This window comes from Triticum urartu, chromosome 7A (assembly GCF_056163025.1).
Source record: "Triticum urartu cultivar PI428250 chromosome 7A, HENAU_Tu73, whole genome shotgun sequence".
In the NCBI taxonomy this organism is placed as follows: Eukaryota; Viridiplantae; Streptophyta; class Magnoliopsida; order Poales; family Poaceae; genus Triticum; species Triticum urartu.
Window position 1 is genome coordinate 564,528,686 of NC_141879.1, and position 23,481 is coordinate 564,552,166.

Below are 23,481 nucleotides of genomic sequence, written 5' to 3' on the forward strand. Positions count from 1 at the left end.
GGTGTTCTTCTCCAATTATTCAAATCTCATAATAAGAGTCAATGTATATGATCATATAGCCATACCTCTAAAAATATAATAGATCACTAGGACGTGTTGGAAGAAATGCTAAACTTTTTCTTGGAAAGGAAAATAGGTCTTCTATATGCAAATTCCCTAAAGGAACGAAGCCAAAGCTTCACAGGATTTTAGGACTTCGAATCCATCGAATTGATTGCGCGAAGACATGAGTGCAAGATAGCACTTCATATTTCGTACAAGCAGATTTCAGGCGGCTTTTTTGGTGCATTTTATGTGCTAGTTTTCATTGGTTTTCTGTGTTTCTTTAGCGGTTTTCTTGCTTTTCCATTTTTGGTTTTATGTGTCCGTTTTCAATGGTTTTCTTTTGGGATTCAGTTTTCTGTGTTTCTTTACCGGTTTTTTTTGGATTTTTTAAAAGATTTTTTAAACATTGTACATTTTTAGTATACATAAGGAGTATTTTTTATAGACGTTCAACATTTTCTAAATACATGACACATTTTTCGTATACATCTAAAACATTATTACATACACATTTACCATGTTTAAAATAAAATACTAACATTTTTTCAAATACGTGTTAAACATTTTTCAGATACACTTTGAAACAGTTTTTAGAATGATATGAAACATTGTATAAACATTTTCTTTAAATGCCTCAGACATATTCTTGAAACACCCAAACATATTTGTAAATGTAATGCACATTTTTTCCTGAATGGAACGAAACATCTTTTTGAATTTTACGAACACTTTTTTACATTGCATAAACATTTTCTAAAATATCACTTACATTTTTTTTGAAACATGTGTGCTAACAATTACGCTAACATTTTTTTTGCACTGCGCTAAAAAATTTAAATTCATGGTTTTAAAATATTTTAAGTAAATTTAAGTTTTGGAATATATGTATTTATAATATTTTCGAAAATATAAATAAATAAAAGAATGTTTGTGACGCAGAAGAAAAATGAATTAAGCTGTAAGAAGTTCTTGGGCCGGTCCATTAGTAGTGATGCAGAAGCGAGACAAGCTTGTGGCTCGCATAAAGCGAGACAAAGCCGCTCTCAATGCCAAATGCTTCAAATAAACATGCATAGAGCACTCCGCAGTTGGAAAATAAATCAAGGGCAAGTCTACTCTCCCATGTTTTTGGAGTCTTGCGTAGTTGATCATGCTGTTGAACAATGATGCCAAGTAGTATAATAATTATATTTGGTTATGAAGTTGTAGCTGGATCTTGTTTCACTAAATTATTATTGGAACTGGTAATTCTTTTAGTTGCTGTATTGCTCTGTAATACTAATACTGTCTACACTGTAAGTGGTTAAATAAATGTACTCCTTGCTAAAGAAAAAGATAAAGCTAGGGATAGATTAAGTATTCATCTGCCCGTAGAAGGGTCGAAGGTTGTACTACTGCAACTATCAATCAGGATTCCTTAAAAAAAAGTGCCAGTCAGGATAACAGATCGACTTCTCTTCGTGCCGTAGCAGCTTGAATTAAAAGTGAAAAAAAAAGTGAAAACATATCAACACATACATCCAGTTGACTTTTCGTTGAAATTCCACCCAGAATAGCCCCTGTTGAGATTTGAGAAAAAGTCATCCACATTCAAATGTCCTAATCCTAAAATCTTGACCTTGGCTGGGCATATATGTGCAGAACCCTGGCAACATGCTGGAGCTCCAGTAGCATGAAAAGTCAGCCATGACTACTACCGAAAACTTTGCATGGTGAAAAATAAAGGTGTTTGTCATCCAGTTCTTAAAGTATTCCCCAATTATGATAAACTGGTGTTCTAACAGTGAATTAAGACCATGAAAAACCTTTATCTTCTGGTATCATGCGGTATACAGTGCTTGCCATCTGAATGATCAACACCGTTGAAGTGGCTTTGCATCTCAAAAAACAGCCTCCCCAGATGGAAGCATAAATATGTATAATCAGGCATGACAACATGGTTAGCTCTTTATGAAAGTCAATTAACAACCTTACCTCAATTGTAAGTCAACCAAGTACGCTTCAGCAAAAAGTTCATTGTTTTATGGAAATATGTCTGTCAGACTGCGGTATATGCTTCTACACTCAATTACCGAAAACAGTGGCTTCATCCTCCTCTCCAGAGAATAGCTGAAGTGCCTTGAATATTCCACAGTTGCTTTAAGAGGCTTCTTCGTGGTTTGTAACAGGAACTCAAGCTCTGGTTCCAAAACAAGCTCAGTACCGTGCCCAGAAGTGGGGACAATCTAGACATCATTGAGCACACCATCTTTCTTAGACAAGCCCATCCCCAGGAAGAAATTCATTCTGTAAACATGGCAGTTAACGCCTGTGAGTTACGCAGCATCTTAGTGTATATGTTTGACAAGTGAACAATCACATTGTTAGCTTCAGGAAATGAAGCAACAAACAGTAAAACCAAAAATAGGAAATTGGCTTCACTGGATTATACTACTGACTACAGTGACTTGGGACCATAAAATACACAGTTGATCCTATCATGTAAGAAAACATGATTCAAATGCTTTACCAATAGTTACATGCCGGTGGTGCACTTTCTTCGGTTAGTAGTTCCGATAGCAGGTCCTTATTACCAGCAAGGACCCTTGAGAAGTATCTGGATCCTGGATAGCCTGAAACTTGAACATGTGCACCAGTTCTGGTTGGGTAAAGGTTTTGCACTTTGTTAGCTATTTTTAGAAGAGCATTCTGAATTACAGGCTAATATGAAAATTTTCTAATTGGGTTAAAACAACCATAAAGGCCCTACCTGAATATATATCAGCTGAATAGGATTTGGCCTCCAAGGAGTGTATCAGGTGCAGGGTGCATAGCCTGCCTAGCATAATCCCGTCAAAAAGATCACCGATCCCAATTTCCAGCTGATCAATCGAACATTTATTTTCTACCAAAAATACAAATACCTCTTTCTTTGGTGAGTTCATATGTGACGATTAACTTTCTGTCATGATCATGGCACAGTCAAACTGCTGGCCAGGTAAAAGTACAAGAAAACTGTTGTATGTATACAGTTCAATCCCCAGTAAAGCTAAGAACAACTTGGTTCCTTACAGGTGATTAGCAGTCAGGATGCTCTCAGGTGGTTCTGTCGGTCTGATGAACTTACGTTTCTGAGCTTTAGTTTCTCCAGATATTGGTGAGACATCACAGCCAAGGCAGAGAATCCTGAGTGTTGTCGGTGTAGTGCCACTGACCTAACTGTCTGTACAGTTGGTTGAGTTGGTTGCCCCAGTGAACCGTGGTATCTGCAGAAAGCCTGAAACTAAATCAACAGGAAAAATGCAGGTTTACATCAAAGGAAGCTCGAATTTCCAGTATTGAAATGTGAGAATAAATTAAATGCCCGAAATTATATTATCCAATGTTCAAAATTCAAATGAAACTAAGCATACTTTCAGTATTTCAGGGGTGCTTCTTTACGCCTACCTTCAGGTTTCATCAGACAGGCTACTTGATATGAATATATCCCTTTGCAGCCCATGCTCTGCATTAGGTTCAGATTGGCTATCGGAGCACTCCTAAATAGCTTATTTCACTCTTCCATGATGAGTTCTACTGGCTGCACAGCCAGGACATGCAAAGAGAGTAAATGATATGCCAACTGATCAACTGCCGCATATATCTCACTTGAGGTTTCATGTCTAATATCTTCCACTCCAAATTCATGTATGCTGTTGTTTACTTCAATTGAACTAACACCCATATCCTTTTTTGTTCCCCGCTCTCTCATTAGCTTCCTGAGCCTTTTCATGTCCTCCCACTGGTGAGTTTCATACAGCAAATTAGAAAATAGGACAAACAAGCCTCCATTAATTCCCTCCAACTCAAGCAGTTGTTTGATCACTAGCTTGCCGATCTCTACATTGCCATGGATCCTGCAGGCTCCAAGTAATGCACCCCAAACCACAACGTCTGGCTTCATTGGCATATTTTTTATCAGATCAACAGCTTGTGCAAGATGGCCACGCCGACCAAGCAGATCAACCATGCAAGCATAGTGCTCAACTTCAGGCTTAACATTGTAAACATGTCTCATGGCTTTGAAGTAATACCGTCCATCTTCTAGTAGACCACCATGACTGCATGCAGAAAGAAGACCGACAAATGTGATCTCATCAGGGGAGAAGGCATCAGATACCATAGCTCTGAAGAACTTGACTGCCTCTTGTGCACGCCCATGCATGGCTAGCGCTCCAATAATCACATTCCAAGAGATAGTGTTTTTATTGGGCATCTCAGTGAACAAGCTTATGGATGTGTCTACCTGACCACATCTTGCATACATATCAAGAAGTGAATTAAGTAGAGTGACACCAGGATCACGAAAGCTGTCTTCAATATAACAGTGTATCATCCTTCCAGAGGCCAAATCGCCATTTTGTCCATGGGCAGAGAGGACACCAGCCAAGGTAACCTCATCTGGAGTGAGACCTAGAGATTTCATACGGTTATAAAGACCCAAAGTTTCACGGAATCGGCCACCTTGAACATAGCAAGAGATCATGGCATTCCAAGAGACTATGTTCCTCTCCGGCATCTGCTCAAACCAATCTCTCGCAGCATCAACGGAGCCATGTTTTGCCAGGGCACAAAGCATGGAAGTCCACGAAACGACATTCTTCACGGGCATCATGTCAAAGCATCTACGAGCCATCCACAAATCCCCGCACTTACCATACATGTCCACAAGTGCATTGCCAAGAATCAGATCAACCCGGGATCCACTAGCCAACATATGACAATGCACCAGCTGACCAACCTCAAGATTTCCCTCGCTTGAGCAAACGAGAAGCAGGCTGACGAACGTGAACACATCGGCCAAGACTCCTTGGCGCCTCATCTCTCCAAACAAGGCGCACGCCTCGCTGGTCTCCCCGGCCTGTGCATATCCACCAATCATCGTGTTCCACGACACAACATTCCTGTCCGGCGCCATCTCAGCAAAGAACCGCCGAGAGTCCCGCAGCGACCCGGCCGACGCATACGAGTGCAGGAGCGCGTTGCCCACGAACACCTGCTGCACATAACCCAGCTTGACAGCCACTCCATGGGTGGCCAGCGCGTGCTCTGCGGCTCGCGCCCTGGCGCACGCCTTGAGCACGAATGGCAGCGTGAACTCGTTCGGCAGGATGCCGCGCCGGAGGGCCTCGCGGTGCAGGCACAGCGCCTCCTGGGGGCAACCTCTGTTGGAGTACGCCCTGATAAGGCTGTTGTAAGTGAACCTGTCCGGGTCGGGAACTCTGTCGAACAGGCGGCGGGCGTGGCAGAGCCCGCCGTCTCCGGCTCCACCAGAGAGCGCGCAGTAGGAGGCGACGAGCTGGGAGGCGAGGGAGGCCTCGGCGGATGGGCCGTGGACGAGGAGGTGGGCGTGGAGCTGGTCGAGGTGCCGGATGGAGCGGCACTGGCGCAGGAGCTCAAGGACATGGCGGGGGTTCATCAACAGCGCCGCCCGAGACCACGGAGGAGACGGGATGTACTCTAGAAATGGCCACGTGGGGCAACTTTTGTTTTGAGTGATATATAGGTGGGCAAAGTTTTCACTTCCAGTTTAAAAAAAAAAATCAGTACCACCCAAAATCATCGAAATTCAGTGATTTGCGTTTCGGCCAAAAGGCCAAAATATTCACTTAAATTCAATCGTATATTTGATATTTTTGAAAAAAATAAATAGATTCATGTGTACTGCTGAAATTGCTTTTTTTTTTGCCCGAAAGGTAATATTTCAGTGATTGTTGAACTGAGAGTGAAAACAATGCATGGTGCAATCAAAGGTTCGAAGGTTTAGGTGATAAGAGCAAGTATAAGGCTACTCGTACCGAGGAGTTCGAAATATGGAGTATCATATATTAGTATCATTCATACGATACTATGATACTTTGACTATGGATAAGAGCAAGGTTGACTACTCGTAATGGGAGTATTATATATTAATATCGTGCGGTACAAAATTGTCTAGTTGACATATTAGATACTATTTATAGTACCTCACTACTAGTAGACTAATGAAAAATAACTTATGATTAACATGCATGAATTTATGATGTGGCAGCACTCCATGCATAGACTAAGGCAAAAAAATGTAGCGACTTATAACTTTTTCTGTGGGTACGTAACTTACAACTTAAATGGATGATTTGCTTATGTGGCATAGCTGCATGGCTAAAGAAAAAAAGTAGATAGTGGGTTGTAGCTAACATGAATGAATTGATGATGTGGGAGAGCACATGAGTAGACTAATGCAAAAAAAAAAAATTTGTTACTTCTAACTTAAATGCGGTACTTCCTTTATGTGACAAGGTTGCATGATTAGAAAAAATAGATAGTGGATTGTATCTATTTAGAAAATAGTGGATATGCTTTTACTGAATTGGAGAAGAAAGAAGAAGGGAGAGAAGAGAAGTGGGCTAGAGATTAGCAGCCAACCACAACTCATTATTTTAGACACTTTAGAGAAAAGTGATGTTGATCATGTATCAATAAAGTAGCATATTTTATATCTAACTACCATACTTATCGGTTATAATTTTGACTACAAATGATATAACAACATCATATAACCACTGGCTATACTATTTTTATTTTTTAGGGTCTGACTATACTATCAACCATACTATAAAGGGGACGATTTGAACCAGGCGGTCCAAATGTGAGCTGTTTGTTTGGTTACACAATTTTCCTCTCTTTTTTGGTTTTCAACAGTTTTTGTTTGGGCTTTTGATTTTATGCGTTTCTTCACTGTTTTATTTTTCTGTTTTTATTTGTTTTCAACGCATGTCTACATTATTTTATTAACACTGTGAGAACATTTTTATACACACTTAACATTTTTCCAAATATATGGTAATGTATTTTGAAATATATGTTTGATTTCTACATTTTTTCATATATATTAAAAAAAATTGTACATATGCAAACGAATTATACATGTTTAGCATTCTTTAAATACATGATTAACATTTTTTAAACATATGTTCTGATGTGTACTGTTTTTAAAACATTGTACATTTTTTGTATGCACGTGAAAAAAATTATACATGTTTACATTTTTTCGAACACATGCTTTGAGCATTTTTCGAATATGTTTAAAAAAATAAACACACGTTGAAACATTTTTCTAATAAACAAAACAATGTTTTGAAACTACATGGAAATTATTTTAAAATGTATAAATATTTTTAAAATGTAACATAAAATTTTCGAATGGTACAACTTTTTAAAAACACAATTTTTTAAAAAAATTATAAACATTTTCTAAAAGTGCCACGTACATTTTCCTGAAACGTGTGACCATTTCTAAATGTCATAAACAATTTTGTTGAAAGGTATAAACATTTTTATGAAAATACGCTAAGAATATTTTCAGTTCATTAACATTTTCCAAATTCAAGTGCTTTTAAGTAAATTAAATTTTGGACTATATGTATTTAAAGTTTTAAATATATAAACAAAAGTTTCAAAATTTTGGACATGTCCTATAATCTCTCTTAAGGGGTTGTGACCATATTTACACAACCTATTTTTAGCTGTTTTAGTCCAGCTCATGCTCACGGGACATGCCCTATAATCTCTCTTCAGGGTGCTGTGCTTCATGTTGTGTACATTGCTTCGGAGCTGACTATATTTGGCGCCTTTGGCGTTTCTTTCCCGTTAAAACAATGTACCACATGTGTATTATGGTACACAAATACAGTACTGTACTTGTATTGCTACTCTTTATTTTACTTTTGCGAAAGAAAAAAAAAATACAAATGCACGCGCGAAACAAAAATCCAGAGGCGTGGTCGAGCTCACTTCCCATTCCCCACTCTGTCACTCGGCAAGATAAGCAAGCCGAGCTGACCCCATGCCCGCCACCGTCCACCTCGCGCCGCTTCCCCACCGCGCACAGCCGCACGCAAGCAAGCCTCCTCCGCCGCCGGCGAAGCCCGTTGCCCCGTCGCTCCCGCAATGGAACGCCCTCCTCGCCGACCACTCCCGGGCCGGCCGCCATGCCGCCGCCCTCGCGCTCCTGCCGCCGCTCCTCGCCGCCTCGGAGGGCCTCGCTCCCGACAGGTTCACGCTGCCTCCCGCTGCCAGGTCCTGCGGATTCCTCCGCGGCGGCGCCGCCGCCACGGGGCGCCAGGTCCACGCGCTCGCCGCCAAGCTCGGCCTGCCCGGCGACCCCTTCGTCGGCAACTCCCTCGTCTCGATGTACGGCCGGTGCGGCCGCGTCGAGGACGCCGAGAAGGTGTTCGGCGGAATTCCGGATGCGGCCAGGAACCTCGTGTCCTGGAACGCGCTCATGGCGGCACTCTCCGGCGACCCGCGGCGCGTTCTGGAGCTGTTTCGGGACTGCCTGGTGGCGCTTGGCGGGATGGTGGACGAGGCGACGCTGGTGACGGTGCTCCCAATGTGCGCCGCGCTCGGGTGGTCGGAGACGGGCAGGGCGGTGCATGGCCTCGCGGTCAAGTCCGGATGGGACGCGGCTGCGCGGGTGGGCAACGTGCTGGTCGACATGTACGCCAAGTGCGGCGAGCTCGGGGACGCCGAGCGCGTGTTCCCAGAGGCCCCGTCCGTCGTGTCCTGGAACGTGATGCTCGGCGCGTACGCGCGGAACCGCGAGACCGAAGCGGCGTTCGGGCTGCTGCGAGACATGCACATGCAGATCGAAGAAAACGGCAGCGTGCCGGCCGACGAGATCACCGTTCTGAGCGTCCTGCCGGCGTGCTCCGGCCTGCCGGAGCTGGCCAGGCTGAGGGAGCTGCACGCCTTCACCGTTCGGAGAGGCCTGGATGCCACCGGCGACAAGGTGCCAAACGCACTGGTGGCAGCCTACGGGAGATGCGGGCGCCTGCTCCACGCCGACCGCGTCTTCGCCGGCATCCGGAGCAAGACGGTGAGCTCGTGGAATGCACTCATCAGTGCCCACGCGCAGCAGAACAGCGCCGCCGCGATCGAGCTGTTCATTCAGATGACCAATGCCTGCGGGCTGAAGCCTGACGGGTTCAGCATTGGGAGCTTGCTCATGGCATGTGCCGATCCGAAGCACCTGCTCCATGGCAAGGCCACCCATGGATTCATCCTCAGGAATGGACTGGAGAAGGACCCTATCATCCGGGTCTCGCTCCTCTCGGCTTACATCCGATGCAGCAGGACGGAGCCTTTGGCTCGAATGCTGTTCGATGCAATGGAGGAAAAGGGTGAGGTTTCATGGAACGCCATGATCGCCGGGTACTCGCAGAACGGGCGACCCGGTGAGTCGCTCCAGCTCTTCAGGGAGATGCAATCCATGGAAGGCCATTGTTCATCAGTGATTTCAGCAACAAGTGTCTTGATGGCCTGCTCAGAGTTATCAGCTGTTCGATTAGGGAAGGAGATGCACTGCTTTGCCCTGAAAGCTGACCTCTGCGATGACCCATTTCTATCCAGCTCGTTGATTGACATGTACTCGAAGTGCGGATTTGCGGACGACGCCAGGGCGTTCTTCGACCAGTTGAAGGCAAGAGACGCAAAGGTGTCATGGACGGCGATGATCACCGGGTACGCCGTCAATGGTTTGGGGAAAGAAGTTGTTGAGCTTTATAGCAAAATGAGGAGGGAAGGGGTGGAACCTGATGAATTTACCTACCTTGGTCTACTGATGGCATGTGGCCATGCCGGGATGCTGGAGGAGGGGCTGCATTTCTTCGAGGAGATGAGAAACCATCATCACAAAATAGAACCGAAGCTAGAGCACTATGGCTGCGTCATCGGCATGCTGAGCCGGGCAGGGCGCTTCGCCGACGCGGTGGCGCTCATGGCGGAGATGCCGCAGGAGCCCGACGCCAAGATACTGAGCTCCGTGCTCTCTGCCTGCCACATACATGGAGAAGCAGAGCTGGGAAGCGAGGTCGCTGACAGGTTGCTTGAGCTTGAACCCGACAAGGCCGAGCACTACGTCCTCGCCTCCAACATGTACGCCGGGTCCGGGCGGTGGAATGAGATGAGGAAGGTGAGGAAGATGCTCAGGGACACCGGCGTCCCCAAGGAGCCAGGCTGCAGCTGGATCGACGTCGCTGGCAAGGTGTACAGCTTCGTCGCCGGAGAAAACGCGCTCCCTGAGATGGGTGAGGCGAGGAGGATGTGGCTAAGCCTGGAGGAGAGGATCCGCGAGGCCGGGTACGTTCCCGACACCACGGTCGTGCTGCACGAGCTCGAGGAGGAAGAGAAAGTGGAGGCGCTGCGGTGGCACAGCGAGAAGCAGGCCGTCGCGTTCGGGCTGCTGAGGACGGCCGCGCCGGCGACGGTGAGGGTGTTCAAGAACATCAGGATGTGCAAGGATTGCCACAACGCCGCCAGGCTCATCTCAAAGGTGACAGGGAGGGAGATTGTGGTTCGGGACAAGAAGAGGTTCCATCATTTCAGGGGTGGTGTCTGCTCCTGTGGGGAGTACTGGTGAATATAATGGAATTCAGAACTCTCAAGTTGCATTCCATTTGTATTATGCAGATAAACATTTGTACAGAATAGCCAAGTTACAGTTCAGGAACATTTAAAGAAGAAAGGTAAGTAGTTTCGAATTGGCATAAACAGAAATATTTTTGTTCACCCTACACATGCACAGTTGCACACACACTTAAACCCAGTACAAATCTAAGAACAAGAAGAGTATTCAGTCAGGAACTTCACTGTCAAGTTGAACTGTAAATGCACTCCTGAAGTAATGCAAAGGACGTTTTTGTAGATATGAATATCACCGTCCCTAGTTGAATACTGACTTACTGAGACACATCTAATAGAAACTCGACACTTTATGTCGCAACTTAATTCACTATACTATTTCATGGTTGGCAGCGCAAGAAGGCGCTTGCAAAGTCGAAGGCCATGTATATATGTTCTTGGGCTTTTCACACACTGTTTACAGATTTGCTGTTGCATGATCAAATCGACAGCTGTAGTATGTTTGAGGATGCAACTCTTTTGTCATGTTGGTGTGGTTGTTGCTGAACCTGCATTTGTCTATCTCTAAGATATAAGCAGTTCAAACCAACCAAATGAAGCACATTTCCAACAAAGCCACAGCCAAAATACAGAACCAAAGATGAAAACAGCAGCAAGAAAGATTTGCACTGTGGCTTATGAGCCAGGCGACACATTAAAAAACGATATACAGTACCAGGCGAATCAACCAGACAGGCGACACATTAAAAAAAGAAGAGATACAAATATGTTGCTAGAATATTAATCCCAAACATCTAGATTAGAACTAGTGGGAAAAAGTTCATTATGATGTTATGCAATATTTGAAGTTCTCCTTCACAATTTGAGATCACATCAGCGATCATATGGTAAAGCCAAGCATGTCCATATATCTTCCCAGGAAGACCCAATTTCTCTGGCTAAAAAGAATTTAGCATGAAATAGCCTGAGATATACTCAAGAATTCGAATACGTGTAATGGCGTTTTGGACTTGAAAATACCAAGAGAGAACATAAAAATTATGTCCATCGAGGGACTTACTGCACACCGAAACCCATTCATCCAACCATAAGGTCGGCATCATTGAATTGTACAGTTTTCAACACCCTTTGGCATGAAATACAGATCAAGCACTACACCATACTCAACGATTCTGTTTTCGCACCAACGAGACATGGCCTAGTGTAGTAGTGTGATCAGTCTTCTTCATTCTAACAAAACATTATATAAGAGCAGACTGTACCATGAGGAAAACGACCATAATTTTAAGCAGCAACATCATCTACCTTTATCACTCTCATGATACAAATTTTCTTTCAAAGATCGCGAAAGAGCTACAAGGCTGAAAGCAAAGTAAATAAGGTTCAGCGACAACCAGAGATGATAATAACGAAGCATAAACTCTGACACGGCGATGGATTTAACAGATCCATGAAACTGACTGGTGACACTCTAATTCTTGATCTTATTCTTGGGCTTCAGCTGCTTGCTGTGACCACACGTGTGCTTGCAGAAGTCGACACCCCTTGGATGCAGGCGTACATGGCATCTGTAGATAAGTGAAAATATTAGAATGTGTAAGATCAAAGTGTTATTAGACTCACAGGGTTAAATTACAAATGAATTAATTCATTGTAAGAGGCGATCAAGGATTCCATGCATTGCAGTGGACCATTGTAGAATAACCAAAAGAATAGAAAATCCGAAGGGAAAAATGATCTGGAACCCTGACAGAACAGAAAAATGCAATCAGAATTCAGCATGGAACAAGGATTCCATGGAGGCTCACAGTGAAGGCCAATTTTTCATTCTTATTCTTATGAACACACCATGTAAGAAATGTTCTAGTCAGTATAAAATAGTAGGTTAACTTCTTTTCTTTCTATGAAAAGGTATCAAAATTCGGCATCTACAATTCATTCGCAACAGCTTGGCTTAATCATATAAAATACAGATTGTCATATCGGATAAACCGTTCTTAGTGAGATTGATGGTGAAAACAAAGACAATTCTGCATGCTGAATGAGCGCACGTCTGATACGGACAGTGTCAGAGCATCACGGGAAGTGTTAAAATAACCACTGCTGCATCCTAATCTGATATGCCACAGCAAATAGTTTCTGCACAAGCAACTCGCACAAGCTGAAGCACATATGTTCTCTTCAACGATTTGTGCACAAAGCAAAGCCGCATGCTGGCACTCTTGATGCTCATAGGATCTAAGACAGCTTAAACGACGGCAATTTAGATGCCAATTTGGCATGTAGTTCATATATAATTTCTAAGATTCCTAAGAGTTCTTCATAATGGGAACTCGCTCGACAGGGGGAAACCTGTTGTGGGGTGGCAGCTCGACCGAAGACACTCGACAGGGACGGCGGCAGTGCGCGCTGAGGCACAATGGCACAGAGAGAGCAGGACCTGGGGCTGGGGTGCCGCCATTCGAACTTGGATAACCTGCGGCGCGTGCTAAGGCACGACGGCACGGCAAGGGCAGGACCAAGGGGGCAGGGTGCCACCACTCGAACTTGGTTCTTTTTTCTCAATCATGGGCTGTGTGCTCTATCGAAATGGCAGAGAAAAATTCCAAAATACCCTTTCGCACCATTTAGGAAATGACGGGGTTGCCTTTCCGAGTGGACGGCCAAATCTACCTGGTACTCCAATGCATGCTTTCGAAGTATCAGGCTACCGTAAAAGAGCCACTCCCTCCGATTCATAGTACTTGACTACTTGTCGCTCAAACAGATGTAACTAGCACTGAAATTCGTCCAGATACATCTGGAGCGACAAGTAATATGGATCGGAGGGAGTAACATAATTTCTTTGTGTATGATACAAAATCACACATTCAAAGAAAGGCAGAATATGTAAGAGACTACGCATTGGGTTAAGGACAGACATTCAGGGAGTAAAAGGTTAATGAAGTAAGATCACAATCTTATACTCCCTCCGTCCCAAAATAAGTGTCTTGAGCTTAGTACAAATTTGTACTAGAGCTAGTACAAAGTTGAGACACTTATTTTGGGATGGAGGGAGTATTTCATTTCAGCAGGAGTACTAACAGAACATGTGGCTAAATCGCAAAACAGAGAGAGGGTCATACATGTAACAGGAGAAAATAATAGAAGTGACTATGACTTATAATGGTCTACCTTTAGGTGACGGTCTGACAGGGAAATGAGCTAGTAACTAACCAGAAAAGTGACCAGAATATAATAATATGATATATGAGCACTTCTCACATTTTAGTGTTAATCTTTCTTTTTCTTTTTCTTTTTGCATTTTCCATGCAAATTGTATTTATTGCAACGTACAGTGGCAAAAGGCTGCATTCTTTCAATGCAAGCATGGAGACATGAACTCATATCATGGACTATGCAAAGTAACACATTGAACGACAATACACACATGTGCATCATTACAATGATTGCAAGCATTCGTACAATTTTTTAATCTACGGTATGTGGTTCTTATTGGACCCACACAATAATTCAGTTCCATCTTAAACAGAAGAAAAAAATTGACAAGCAAATTTTATCAGAGTAAACAGGTAGGCGATCACTCCATCACATGTGGTGTAACCGTGTAAGTGTATTTATAATCCATTTGGTAGTTCTCCAGAACTGATAGGCTATTAACCCTAATTAAGTTAATAGTTAACAAATTAGTGAGCTTAGCAGCTCACAAGATTTTATGTAACTTCTATGAGAACAGAATATATAAAGAATGAGATATGTGATTTATATCAAATGTTATGTACATTCAGTTGCAATTTTTTTACATTTTTAGTAAACCACTTCCAATGAAAACAAAGATAATAATGTGAACAAATATCAAAGAAAACTTAAAATGCAAAAACAGCAAGATCCTCATTTGAACTACTGAATATAAAAAGAAAGACAAATATTAAAGGTACTATCGGCTGAAATTTGCACGCTTTCTGAACAACACCAAAATGTGTATTATATTATTGTACAGTATTAAAATAAGAACACCAAAAAGGCACAAAACTGCACAAATCAAAACAGCAAAAGAGAACAAAGGGGCACAAATCTAGAAACTCTAACCAAATGGAAAAGGAAATCGAAACTCAAAAGAAGAAGAAATAACAGAAGGCTAGCTTAACATACAAAATAATAATCTTTTTGTTACATAAATTTCACACCCAGCCAGACAACATAAATGATATGCTAAATCATCTTAACCCCCAATGTATTTAGTGGGACATATCATGCGAAAATGCACATCTTTCTGAAAATTTGAAATACCATTTAAAAATCACACACAAATTCTACAAACAAATTCTCACAAAAGTGTACTATTGGGGAAGAGCATATACACCTACGTGCAAACTTTCTCAAAAGAGAAATCCTTTTACGAAAACAAAACAAGATAAAATAGGCTGAATAGTGTCAAGCATAGTTTTAATTTTACTACACTATTCACATTCGGTTTTCTTTTCTGTAGGACACAACACACTGGATTTGAAGTTTCAAATTGGCATGAATTTGCAAATGCCCTTACAAACTACTTTAGTGATCTAAATGTTCTTATATTAGTTTACAGATGGAGCAAGAGTTATTTTGAGAATTTTAAAAATCTTGCACATGTGCTTTTCTGATTGTATTTTCACATTATCAAAAACATGTCCATTTTCACAGGATACGTACCACCATCTTTATATTCTTCCTAGTTTGTTTTACATGTATATGTGTGGAGTTTGTGTGTGATCATGGCAGTACCATAAAGGATGGACGCACATTTCTCCACTGTATCCAGAATTCTGGATTATCTGCCATCCATATTAGTATTATTTACTCCACTCATATTCGGAAATGTAACACTGATATTGTCAGTTAGATCTAGATTATCTTGTATTCGTGTCAAGATTATTCCTATTTCCCCAATATAAGTTAGCTGCTTCATGATAGCTTATTTGTTAGGTGAAAACACAATGTTTCTTCTATAACACTGCGCCAAACAAGCACAACAACATAATAATGGTCTCATCAATCCCAACCTACCAAACATCATCATGTTTCATGTTATTTAGCAAAAAGAATTTGACTAACATGGTAACCTTAGCCAAAGGGGTTTAAGAAATTCAACATAACCAAACACTGAAGCTATTCTGAACATCCAATTCAGACCAAGACGAAGGGAACACACTCAATGTTGGAAGTGCAATGCCCTTATTGTGAGAAGCAGATTTCAAAACAACAAAAATAAAATGAGGAGAAGTGCTGTTTGAAAATAAAATATACCTGCTTTTGCAAGATTGGGTTTCAACCATATGGGAGGGAACCACGTCCTCCAGGGTTCAGGATTAGCCAATTTGGTTCTGGTATTATTTTCCAAGCTGTACACTCCTATGTCACGGGGGTCATCTTTGTCGTCTAGTAAATCTTCGTAATCATCATGAGTATAATATACATGATTTGATATCAAGCCTGGATGATCCTTCACGCTAAAGCAAGATGTTGTGCTCCTCCCAGTAAACATTGCATAGTCACCTATTCCTATCATCTTAACACGCCTCAGCTCAACAAAATCAATCTTGTACACTTCGAAAGCAGTGGCATACATCTCACCATCTGGTCATTCAGGATCCCGGTCCCGTTCCTTATAGATTTGGAGGACATCTCCCCATGGTGCCTGAACAATGTAGCACTTCTGGACTATCTCAGCCATATCTGGTAAGATTCTTCTATGGATGACATATGATCCATCTAGATTGAACACATCGACTGCACCTAGGTCAGTCACTGCATAGAAAGAGCCATTATGGTGTATGCAATCTGCACAGAAACTATGCATTTGGAGCCAACTCCAGTGAGCATCTCCCACCGTGGCAAACGAGAGCTGCATGTATGGCTGATGGATGAGCATGACAATGCATTTGCCTGTCGATGGATCGGACGATAAAGTCGCCTTTATGAAGACGGTTTCACCGCACCTATCCAAAGAACATATGTAGGGCGTATCCTCCACCCTCGGAAGCTTTCCGTCGTAGAAAGACACCTTGTACTTTTCAAGAACCCCATCGCTGTTTAGGACAGGTTTAACATGCTCCATGGTTGTCGTGGGAGGGAGTGCAATCTTGTCACCGGTGATAGGGTTGAGCAGCATCAGATCAGACTTTTCATCCATGGTGACAAGCCATCCATGTGATGAGCCAATCCAGTAGTTGATGGGAGGTTCAGGGAGGGGCATGGTGTAGGCCTTCTGTTCAGGGCAAAATTGACAAATTTGACCTATGGACGAAATCAAATCACATAATGAACTGCCCGTGAAACTATTTCACGCGGCTGACCTTTTTGTGTGATGCCCGACATGAAGGCGCCACACTACACTGTGCAACGCCTCACAGATAGGCGCTACACGTCTGGCCAGCGTCGCACCCGTGTGATCCAAAAATTACTAAGTCATTGCGCAGCGCCTGAGAGCTAGGCGCCACACTATGCAGTGCAGCGCCTAGCTCTCAGGCTCTGCACAATGACTTAGCAATTTTTAGGCAGTCTGGGGTGCAACACTGCCAGACGTGTAGCGCCTATCTATGAGACGTTGCACAGTGTAGTGTGACGCCTTCGTATCGGGCGTCACATAAAAAGATTATCCGCGTGAAATAGTTTCACGGTCAGTTCATTCTATAATTTGATTTCATCCACAGGTCAAATTTGTTAAATTTGCCTCTGTTTGAAGAGACTGTACATGCCAAGAGCCTTGGCACCAGCGGCCTCGGTATAGTAGAGTAAACAGGGGGTCTGGCGACTGGGGCAGCCGCCGTTGCGGCGGGCCATGGAGTATGCCTTTTGCCATGATGTGCAGACTGCGGCGGATCGGAGGAGGTTTGGGCAGTCCAGCAATTGGAATATGCTGATCAATATATCCGCTGGTAGCCCGGACCAACCTGGAGCTGGTGCGTCCATTATGGATGAACAAAGAAAAACACGCGGGCGGACGGAGTTGTCAATCAATGAGACCAAGACTGCAGCGACGTGGAAACTCTGGCCGCGATTTATACCGAAAAAATCTAAAAAGTGCATACGCACTATTTGGAGACAACAAGCGATCGGGCTTTCTAGTCATGCATGAGTTGTTTTTTATCTGTTAGTGCATATCATTATTAGTATTTAATGTGTTTACACTGATTAGTTCGATTTGAAAGAAACAGCTTCACGTACAATTATTTTGGTTTCCGAAATTTTAAAAAGGCATATCTTTCAAACCACGCGTCGGAATTCAGATCCATCTTCACTGTTGAATTCTTTGTGACGAGATCTTTAAAACTAAATCTCGTCGCAAAAAAAATTCGTCGATCTCGACCGAGAGATGGAAAGGTAGCCATACTCTTGTTTGAGTATAATGTTTATTAGGAAAGATGAAATAGACTAGAATTTGATTCTGGCTTGTCTTGTACTCCAAGTAGATAATTGTACTCCTATATATATACCCACGAGGCTCAAGCAATACATAAAAACTATTTCACCAAATCCCCCTCTCCCTTCTAACATGATCTATCGCAATTCGATCATAAACCCTAGCCGTCGCCGCTTCCGCACCTGCGCGCCGCCCCCGGGGCGGTCGACCTCCATGACCGTCACCAGGGGCCGCGCCGCCCGTACCTAGGGTTCGTCCGCTGGCCGTGTTGGCCGGCTGTCCTAGAGAGTCTTTTTTTTCCGATCCTTTGATCCGGGTTTTCTCTTTCTCGCCGGTCGCTTTGATCGGCGTCTATTTTTTGGTTTCCCGGTCTATGTGATCCAGTTTGCGTTACCCACCGCCGCCGTCGACCCCGTGCGCCTCTACTCCAACACAGGCGCGATCGACCGGCTTCTTCACCGACCCGACGGCCTCATGCGTCATCCGCGCGTCTGCTCGTCGGTCGCCCCGACCCGGCAGCCTCGCACGTCGTTCGCGCGTCGGCCCGCCAGTCGCCCCGACCCGGCGGCCTCGCATCATGCGGCGGCCCTTCGCCGCCGCCGTTCGCACGCCGGCCCGCCCGTCGATCTACGCCGGCCGTCACCGCTCTGCTCCGACCGGGACTCCTGCATCACCCCGACCCGGCAGCCTCGCGTCATGCAGCGGCCAATCATAGCCGCCCTGCTGACCGCTGTCGGCTTCATCTCGGACTCCGCCGCCACCGCGTCTCCACCGAGCGGCGTCCCCGACCTCGCGTGCGATCGGATTGATCACCCGCCCGCCGCCGCGATCCGCCTCATCGTACACCGTGCGACCGACCTGGCCCGTCGGTTGCGCGCGCCTCCGCAGGCCCCGTGAAGACCGTCCCGAGTTCAGCGCGCCCTTCTACCGATCGAGCATCGGGCTGCTGCTGCGTCGCCCCGTCGAGCCGCAGCGCCGCCGCCCCGTGGTTCTTCTCCCGGCTGCACGGACCCGCGTCACCGCTGTGTCGCCCCTTCAGGCCGTAGTGCCGCGGCCCGCGGTCCCCCGCCGCCCCGAGGGCGTCCGCTCTAGGCCGTCCTGTGGCTGCACCGACCCTCATGTCGCCGCTGCGTTGCCCCGTCGGGCCGTAGCGAGCGTGGCACGCGGTCCACGCCGCCGTCCCAAGGCCGTCCCCGCGGTTGCACCGACTCACGAACCGCCGTTGCGCCGCCCCTACGGGCCGCAGCGTCGTGGCCCGTGGTCCCAGCCGCCGCCCCGAGGTCTTCCCGCCGCCGCCCTGACCCGCCTGCTGCCGCTGCGTCGCCTCTTTGGGCCGTAGCGCCGCGGCCCGCGGTCCACTCCACCGTCACCACGCATTGACCCCCCCGTGGTATGCGCCGCGCCATCTCCCTTGGCGCGGGAACACCACCGTCCGCGCCAGTCTTCGTCACGCTGTCAGGGTTCTTCGCCTACTTCGAGCACCTCCGCCGCACTCCTTACCTAGCCACCGCGGCCTCCGCCGCTCCACTTTGGCCGCCGCTGCTACCTTCGTAGCAGCCACCGCCGCCCGTCCACCCCTTTCGTCTTCGTTCAGCACCAGCTCGTCACCAGCGTCGCCGTCATCTACCCCGACCGCTTCATCTACTCCGACAACCATGGGCGACATTGGACCCGCGCCGATGGACGCCGCAATCGTCGTCGAGTTCTTCTCTGTCGGCCCCTCCGACTTCTCCGACATGGCGTATAGCTCGTGCAGGTCCCTCGTCTACGCATGCCCGGTGCTGGCAACACCGATGCGTGCCTTCGTCCACGACGTGTCCCCGGTCCTAGCAAGCATGGTGCGGCGCTTCGTCAACTTCGTCTTCGTTCGTCTACGCATGCCCGATGCTGGCAACACTGGTGCGTGCCTTCGTCTATGATGTGTCCCCGGGCTTGGCAAACCCGCCGCGACGAGTCGTCAACAACATCTTCTTCTCGGTGCACCACTACTTCGACACCAATGCGCCCATGCTAACTCGACGCCTCCTTGCACCCGTGGCTCCACGGCGACATCCTCGACACCGGCTCCCCGACTCGACATCGACCACGACATTCTTCGCACGGCTACCTCGACCACGGCAACACCATCCTTCGCTCTCGGCTACATCGACAAACGGCACAAAGGGCTACCGCCTTCTTGAGGAACCTCGTCGGTTTTCACTCCATCCACGACTCTGCGATGCATCGACCGTTACGACTGTGTGTGGGGGGGGGTGTCCGTCGGCTTGCCTTCGGATTCTTCTCCAGTCTCACCGTCTGTGTCGCTACCGTTGTGACTGCGGGGGGATGTTGAGTATAATGTTTATTAGGAAAGACGAGATAGACTAGGATTTGATTCTGGCTTGTCTTGTACTCCAAGTAGATGATTGTACTCCTATATATATACCCAAGAGGCTCAAGCAATACATAAAAACTATTTCACCAAATCCCCCTCTCCCTTCTAACATGCAGCTTGTGAATTCTTGGCTTGGGGTGTCCACCATGGCGGATTCCTCCGAAAGGCAAAACATCAGGCACAGGAGGCTTTGGCTGCGGAGACAGAGACGGGCGTGCTCGGGACTATGGATGACGAGTGTCTCTAGAACGGGGCTGGCAGCAAGCAAGTGCTCGAGGACCTCGTCGCTCATGTCAATCCTTATCATACCAAGATTCCGGAGATGGGGAAGAATTATATTGGCGCCGCGGGAGAGTCCGACGGGTAACCTCCAAAAATCCAGCAAGAGACCCTCGAGCGAGGCGCAGCGGAGGACGTAGGCAGGAAGGGGCACGGGGTTGGGCTGGGCCTTGGTAGGCTTGTTCATGAGGGTGAGTTCCTGGGTACCCTTGGCGGCGAGGAGGCGCGGCCACTCGGCGAGCTCAGGGTCGAGGGAGGCGGGCCTGCAGTCGGTGAGGAGGACGATGCGGAAGGGGCTCGGGTGGTCGGCGACGACTCGGGGGACCACGGCATCGCGCGCGGGCTCGGGGAGGTCTGCATCGTTGAGCAAGAGAGGGGTGGAGCGCCAGAGTTGGCGCCAGCGAGAGGCGATGGCGGCGGTGCGGGCGGCGTCAGTGATGGGGAGGAGGTAGATGATGCGACGGAGGAGGTCGTCGGGGAGGGCGCTGATGCAATCCTCGCCGTCATAGCCGCCGGTGGATGGGGAGGCGGCCGCGTTGCCCATGGCTGGAGAGGCGAGGGTTTTGGACAACGACAAATAATTTTGGTTGGGTTTTCTTTACGGTAGATTTTGGTTGGATTTGGGCCTGAGCAGAGCAGCGGGTTAGCTGACCCAAGCAAGTGCCCGAAGCAGGTACCCTCACACTTCACTAAATTGTCAAGGAGATCCTATCTCCCCTTACCTGTTTTTTGGCCAGCAGAGGGCCTTTCGTGCCTCTTAACACCAGAGTTTAGTCATTGCAGATAGGTGGAATCCAAGTAGCGCTACCGACGCCTCCTGTTAACCACTTTTTGTTTGCAGATGATAGCCTGTTGTTTTCCAAAGCGAATGGTTTGGGGGCGACTGAGGTGTCAAACCTGCTGGATAGTTATTGCAGGGCGTCTGGTCACCATATCAATGCTAGCAAGTCTTCTATATTTTTCAGTAAAGGATGCCCAACTAATATTAAGAAAGAGATTAAGGGGTTGTTGCATCTGCCTAATGAAACTCTAAATGACATGTATTTGGGGATGCCCTCAGATATAGGCTCCTCTGCAACTGGAGCCTTCAAATATTTAAAGGATAGGCTTTGGAATAAAGCTAAAGGATGGATTGTAAAATTATTTTCTTCAGGGGGTAAGGAAGTTTTGATCAAGTCAGTGGCTCAAGCAGTGCGGGTCCATTCTATGTCCTGTTTCAAACTTCCAATGGGACTTTGTGAGTACTTGAATAAACTCATACGTCAATTTTGATGGGGAAGTAAGGATGGTCATCGGTGTTGGGGAACGTTGCAGAAAACAAAAAAATTTCTATGGTTTCACCAAGATCCATCTAGGAGTTCATCTAGCAACGAGTGATTGGATTGCATCTACATACCTTTGTAGATCACACGCGGAAGCGTTCAAAGAACGGGGATGAGGAAGGCGTACTCGACGTGATCCAAATCACCGGAGATCCTAGCGCCGAACGGACGGCACCTCCGCGTTCAACACACGTACGGTCAGCGTAACGTCTCCTCCTTCTTGATCCAGCAAGGGGGAAGGAGAGGTTGAGGAAGATGGCTCCAGCAGCAGCACGACGGCGTGGTGGTGATGGAGCTACAGTACTCCGGCAGGGCTTCGCCAAGCACTATGGAGGAGGAGGAGGTGTTGGAGAGGGAGAGGGAGGCACCAAAGGCCAAGGTAAGAAGTCCTCCATCTCCCCACTATATATAGGAGGGCCAAGGGGGGGGCGCCGTCCCTAGGAGATCTAATCTCCTAGGGGGGTGCGGCCAAGGGGAGGAATCCTTCCTCCCCAAGGCACCTAGGGGTGCCTTCCCCCTTTGGGACTCTTCCCTCCTTGAAACCCTAGGCGCATGGGCCTCTTGGGGCTGGTGCCCTTGGCCCATGTAGGCCAAGGCGCACCCCCTACAGCCCATGTGGCCCCCCGGGACAGGTGGCCCCACCCGGTGGACCCCTGGGACCCTTCCGGTGGTCCCGGTACAATACCGGTGACCCCGAAACTTGTCCCGATGCCCGAAATAGCACTTCCTATATATAATTCTTTACCTCCGGACCATTCCGGAACTCCTCGTGATGTCCGGGATCTCATCCGGGACTCCGAACAACATTCGGTTTACTGCATATACATATCCCTACAACCCTAGCGTCACCGAACCTTAAGTGTGTAGACCCTACGGGTTCGGGAGACATGTAGACATGACCGAGATCGCTCTCCGGCCAATAACCAACAGTGGGATCTGGATACCCATGTTGGCTCCCACATGCTCCTCGATGATCTCATCGGATGAACCACGATGTCGAGGATTCAAGCAACCCCGTATACAATTCCCTTTGTCAATCGGTATGTTACTTGCCCGAGATCCGATCGTCGGTATCCCAATACCTCGTTCAATCTCGTTACCGGCAAGTCACTTTACTCGTACCGTAATGCATGATCCCGTGACCAGACACTTGGTCACTTTGAGCTCATTATGATGATGCATTACCGAGTGGGCCCAGCGATACCTCTCCGTCATACGGAGTGACAAATCCCAGTCTTGATCCGTGTCAACCCAACAGACACTTTCGGAGATACCCGTAGTATACCTTTATAGTCACCTAGTTACGTTGTGACGTTTGGTACACCCAAAGCACTCCTACGGTATCCGGGAGTTACATGATCTCATGGTCTAAGGAAAAGATACTTGACATTGGAAAACTCTAGCAAACGAACTATACGATCTTGTGCTATGTTTAGGATTGGGTCTTGTCCATCACATCATTCTCCTAATGATGTGATCTCGTTATCAATGACATCCAATGTCCATAGTCAGGAAACCATGACTATCTGTTGATCAACGAGCTAGTCAACTAGAGGCTTACTAGGGACATGTTGGTGTCTATTATTCACACATGTATTACGATTTCCGGATAACACAATTATAGCATGAATAAAGACAAT

General features: G+C 46.5%; 3 protein-coding genes and 1 pseudogene across 10 annotated transcripts; 1 reads left to right on the forward strand and 3 right to left on the reverse strand.

Annotated features, from left to right (window-relative positions):
- Positions 1-965: 965 nt before the first annotated feature.
- Positions 966-5,531, reverse strand: LOC125524191 (pentatricopeptide repeat-containing protein At2g22410, mitochondrial). Of its 8 annotated transcripts, none has more exons than XM_087534847.1 (6): positions 3,472-5,531; positions 3,097-3,307; positions 2,949-2,986; positions 2,795-2,859; positions 2,555-2,683; positions 966-2,331 (listed from the first exon to the last, which is right to left on the reverse strand). In XM_087534847.1, the coding sequence occupies exon 1, from the start codon at positions 5,480-5,482 to the stop codon at positions 3,578-3,580; it is 1,905 nt and encodes a 634-aa protein (XP_087390973.1). In that variant the 5' UTR covers positions 5,483-5,531; the 3' UTR covers positions 966-2,331; positions 2,555-2,683; positions 2,795-2,859; positions 2,949-2,986; positions 3,097-3,307; positions 3,472-3,577. The 8 variants fall into 8 exon arrangements, with proteins under 8 accessions (XP_087390973.1, XP_087390974.1, XP_087390970.1 ...); XM_087534848.1 differs by having other exon boundaries at positions 2,795-2,863; XM_087534844.1 differs by having other exon boundaries at positions 967-2,331; positions 2,795-2,986.
- A 2,280-nt stretch (positions 5,532-7,811) lies between these two features.
- On the forward strand, positions 7,812-10,554 carry LOC125520216 (Pentatricopeptide repeat (PPR) superfamily protein). The gene has a single exon (XM_048685062.2). The coding sequence runs from the start codon at positions 7,889-7,891 to the stop codon at positions 10,460-10,462; it is 2,574 nt and encodes an 857-aa protein (XP_048541019.2). The 5' UTR covers positions 7,812-7,888; the 3' UTR covers positions 10,463-10,554.
- A 1,407-nt stretch (positions 10,555-11,961) lies between these two features.
- Positions 11,962-18,986, reverse strand: LOC147960463 (putative F-box protein At5g55150; annotated as a pseudogene).
- Positions 18,987-19,969: 983 nt separating this feature from the next.
- Positions 19,970-21,063, reverse strand: LOC147960464 (F-box/LRR-repeat protein At3g03360-like). Its single transcript, XM_087533365.1, has 2 exons — positions 20,351-21,063; positions 19,970-20,006 (listed from the first exon to the last, which is right to left on the reverse strand). Exons 1-2 carry the CDS (start codon positions 21,061-21,063, stop codon positions 19,970-19,972), a joined length of 750 nt encoding a protein of 249 aa, XP_087389491.1.
- Positions 21,064-23,481: the final 2,418 nt, after the last annotated feature.

Bases quoted from the DNA above. Each gene is read 5' to 3' on its own strand.
- LOC125524191 (XM_087534847.1), bottom strand. From the start codon at position 5,482: ATGAACCCCCGCCATGTCCTTGAGCTCCTGCGCCAGTGCCGCTCCATC.
- LOC125520216 (XM_048685062.2), top strand. From the start codon at position 7,889: ATGCCCGCCACCGTCCACCTCGCGCCGCTTCCCCACCGCGCACAGCCG.
- LOC147960464 (XM_087533365.1), bottom strand. From the start codon at position 21,063: ATGGGCAACGCGGCCGCCTCCCCATCCACCGGCGGCTATGACGGCGAG. The intron at 20,007-20,350 runs GTTAGAAGGGAG...TTGTCGATGTAG, and splicing joins CAAGAATTCACAAGCTGCAT to CCGAGAGCGAAGGATGGTGT.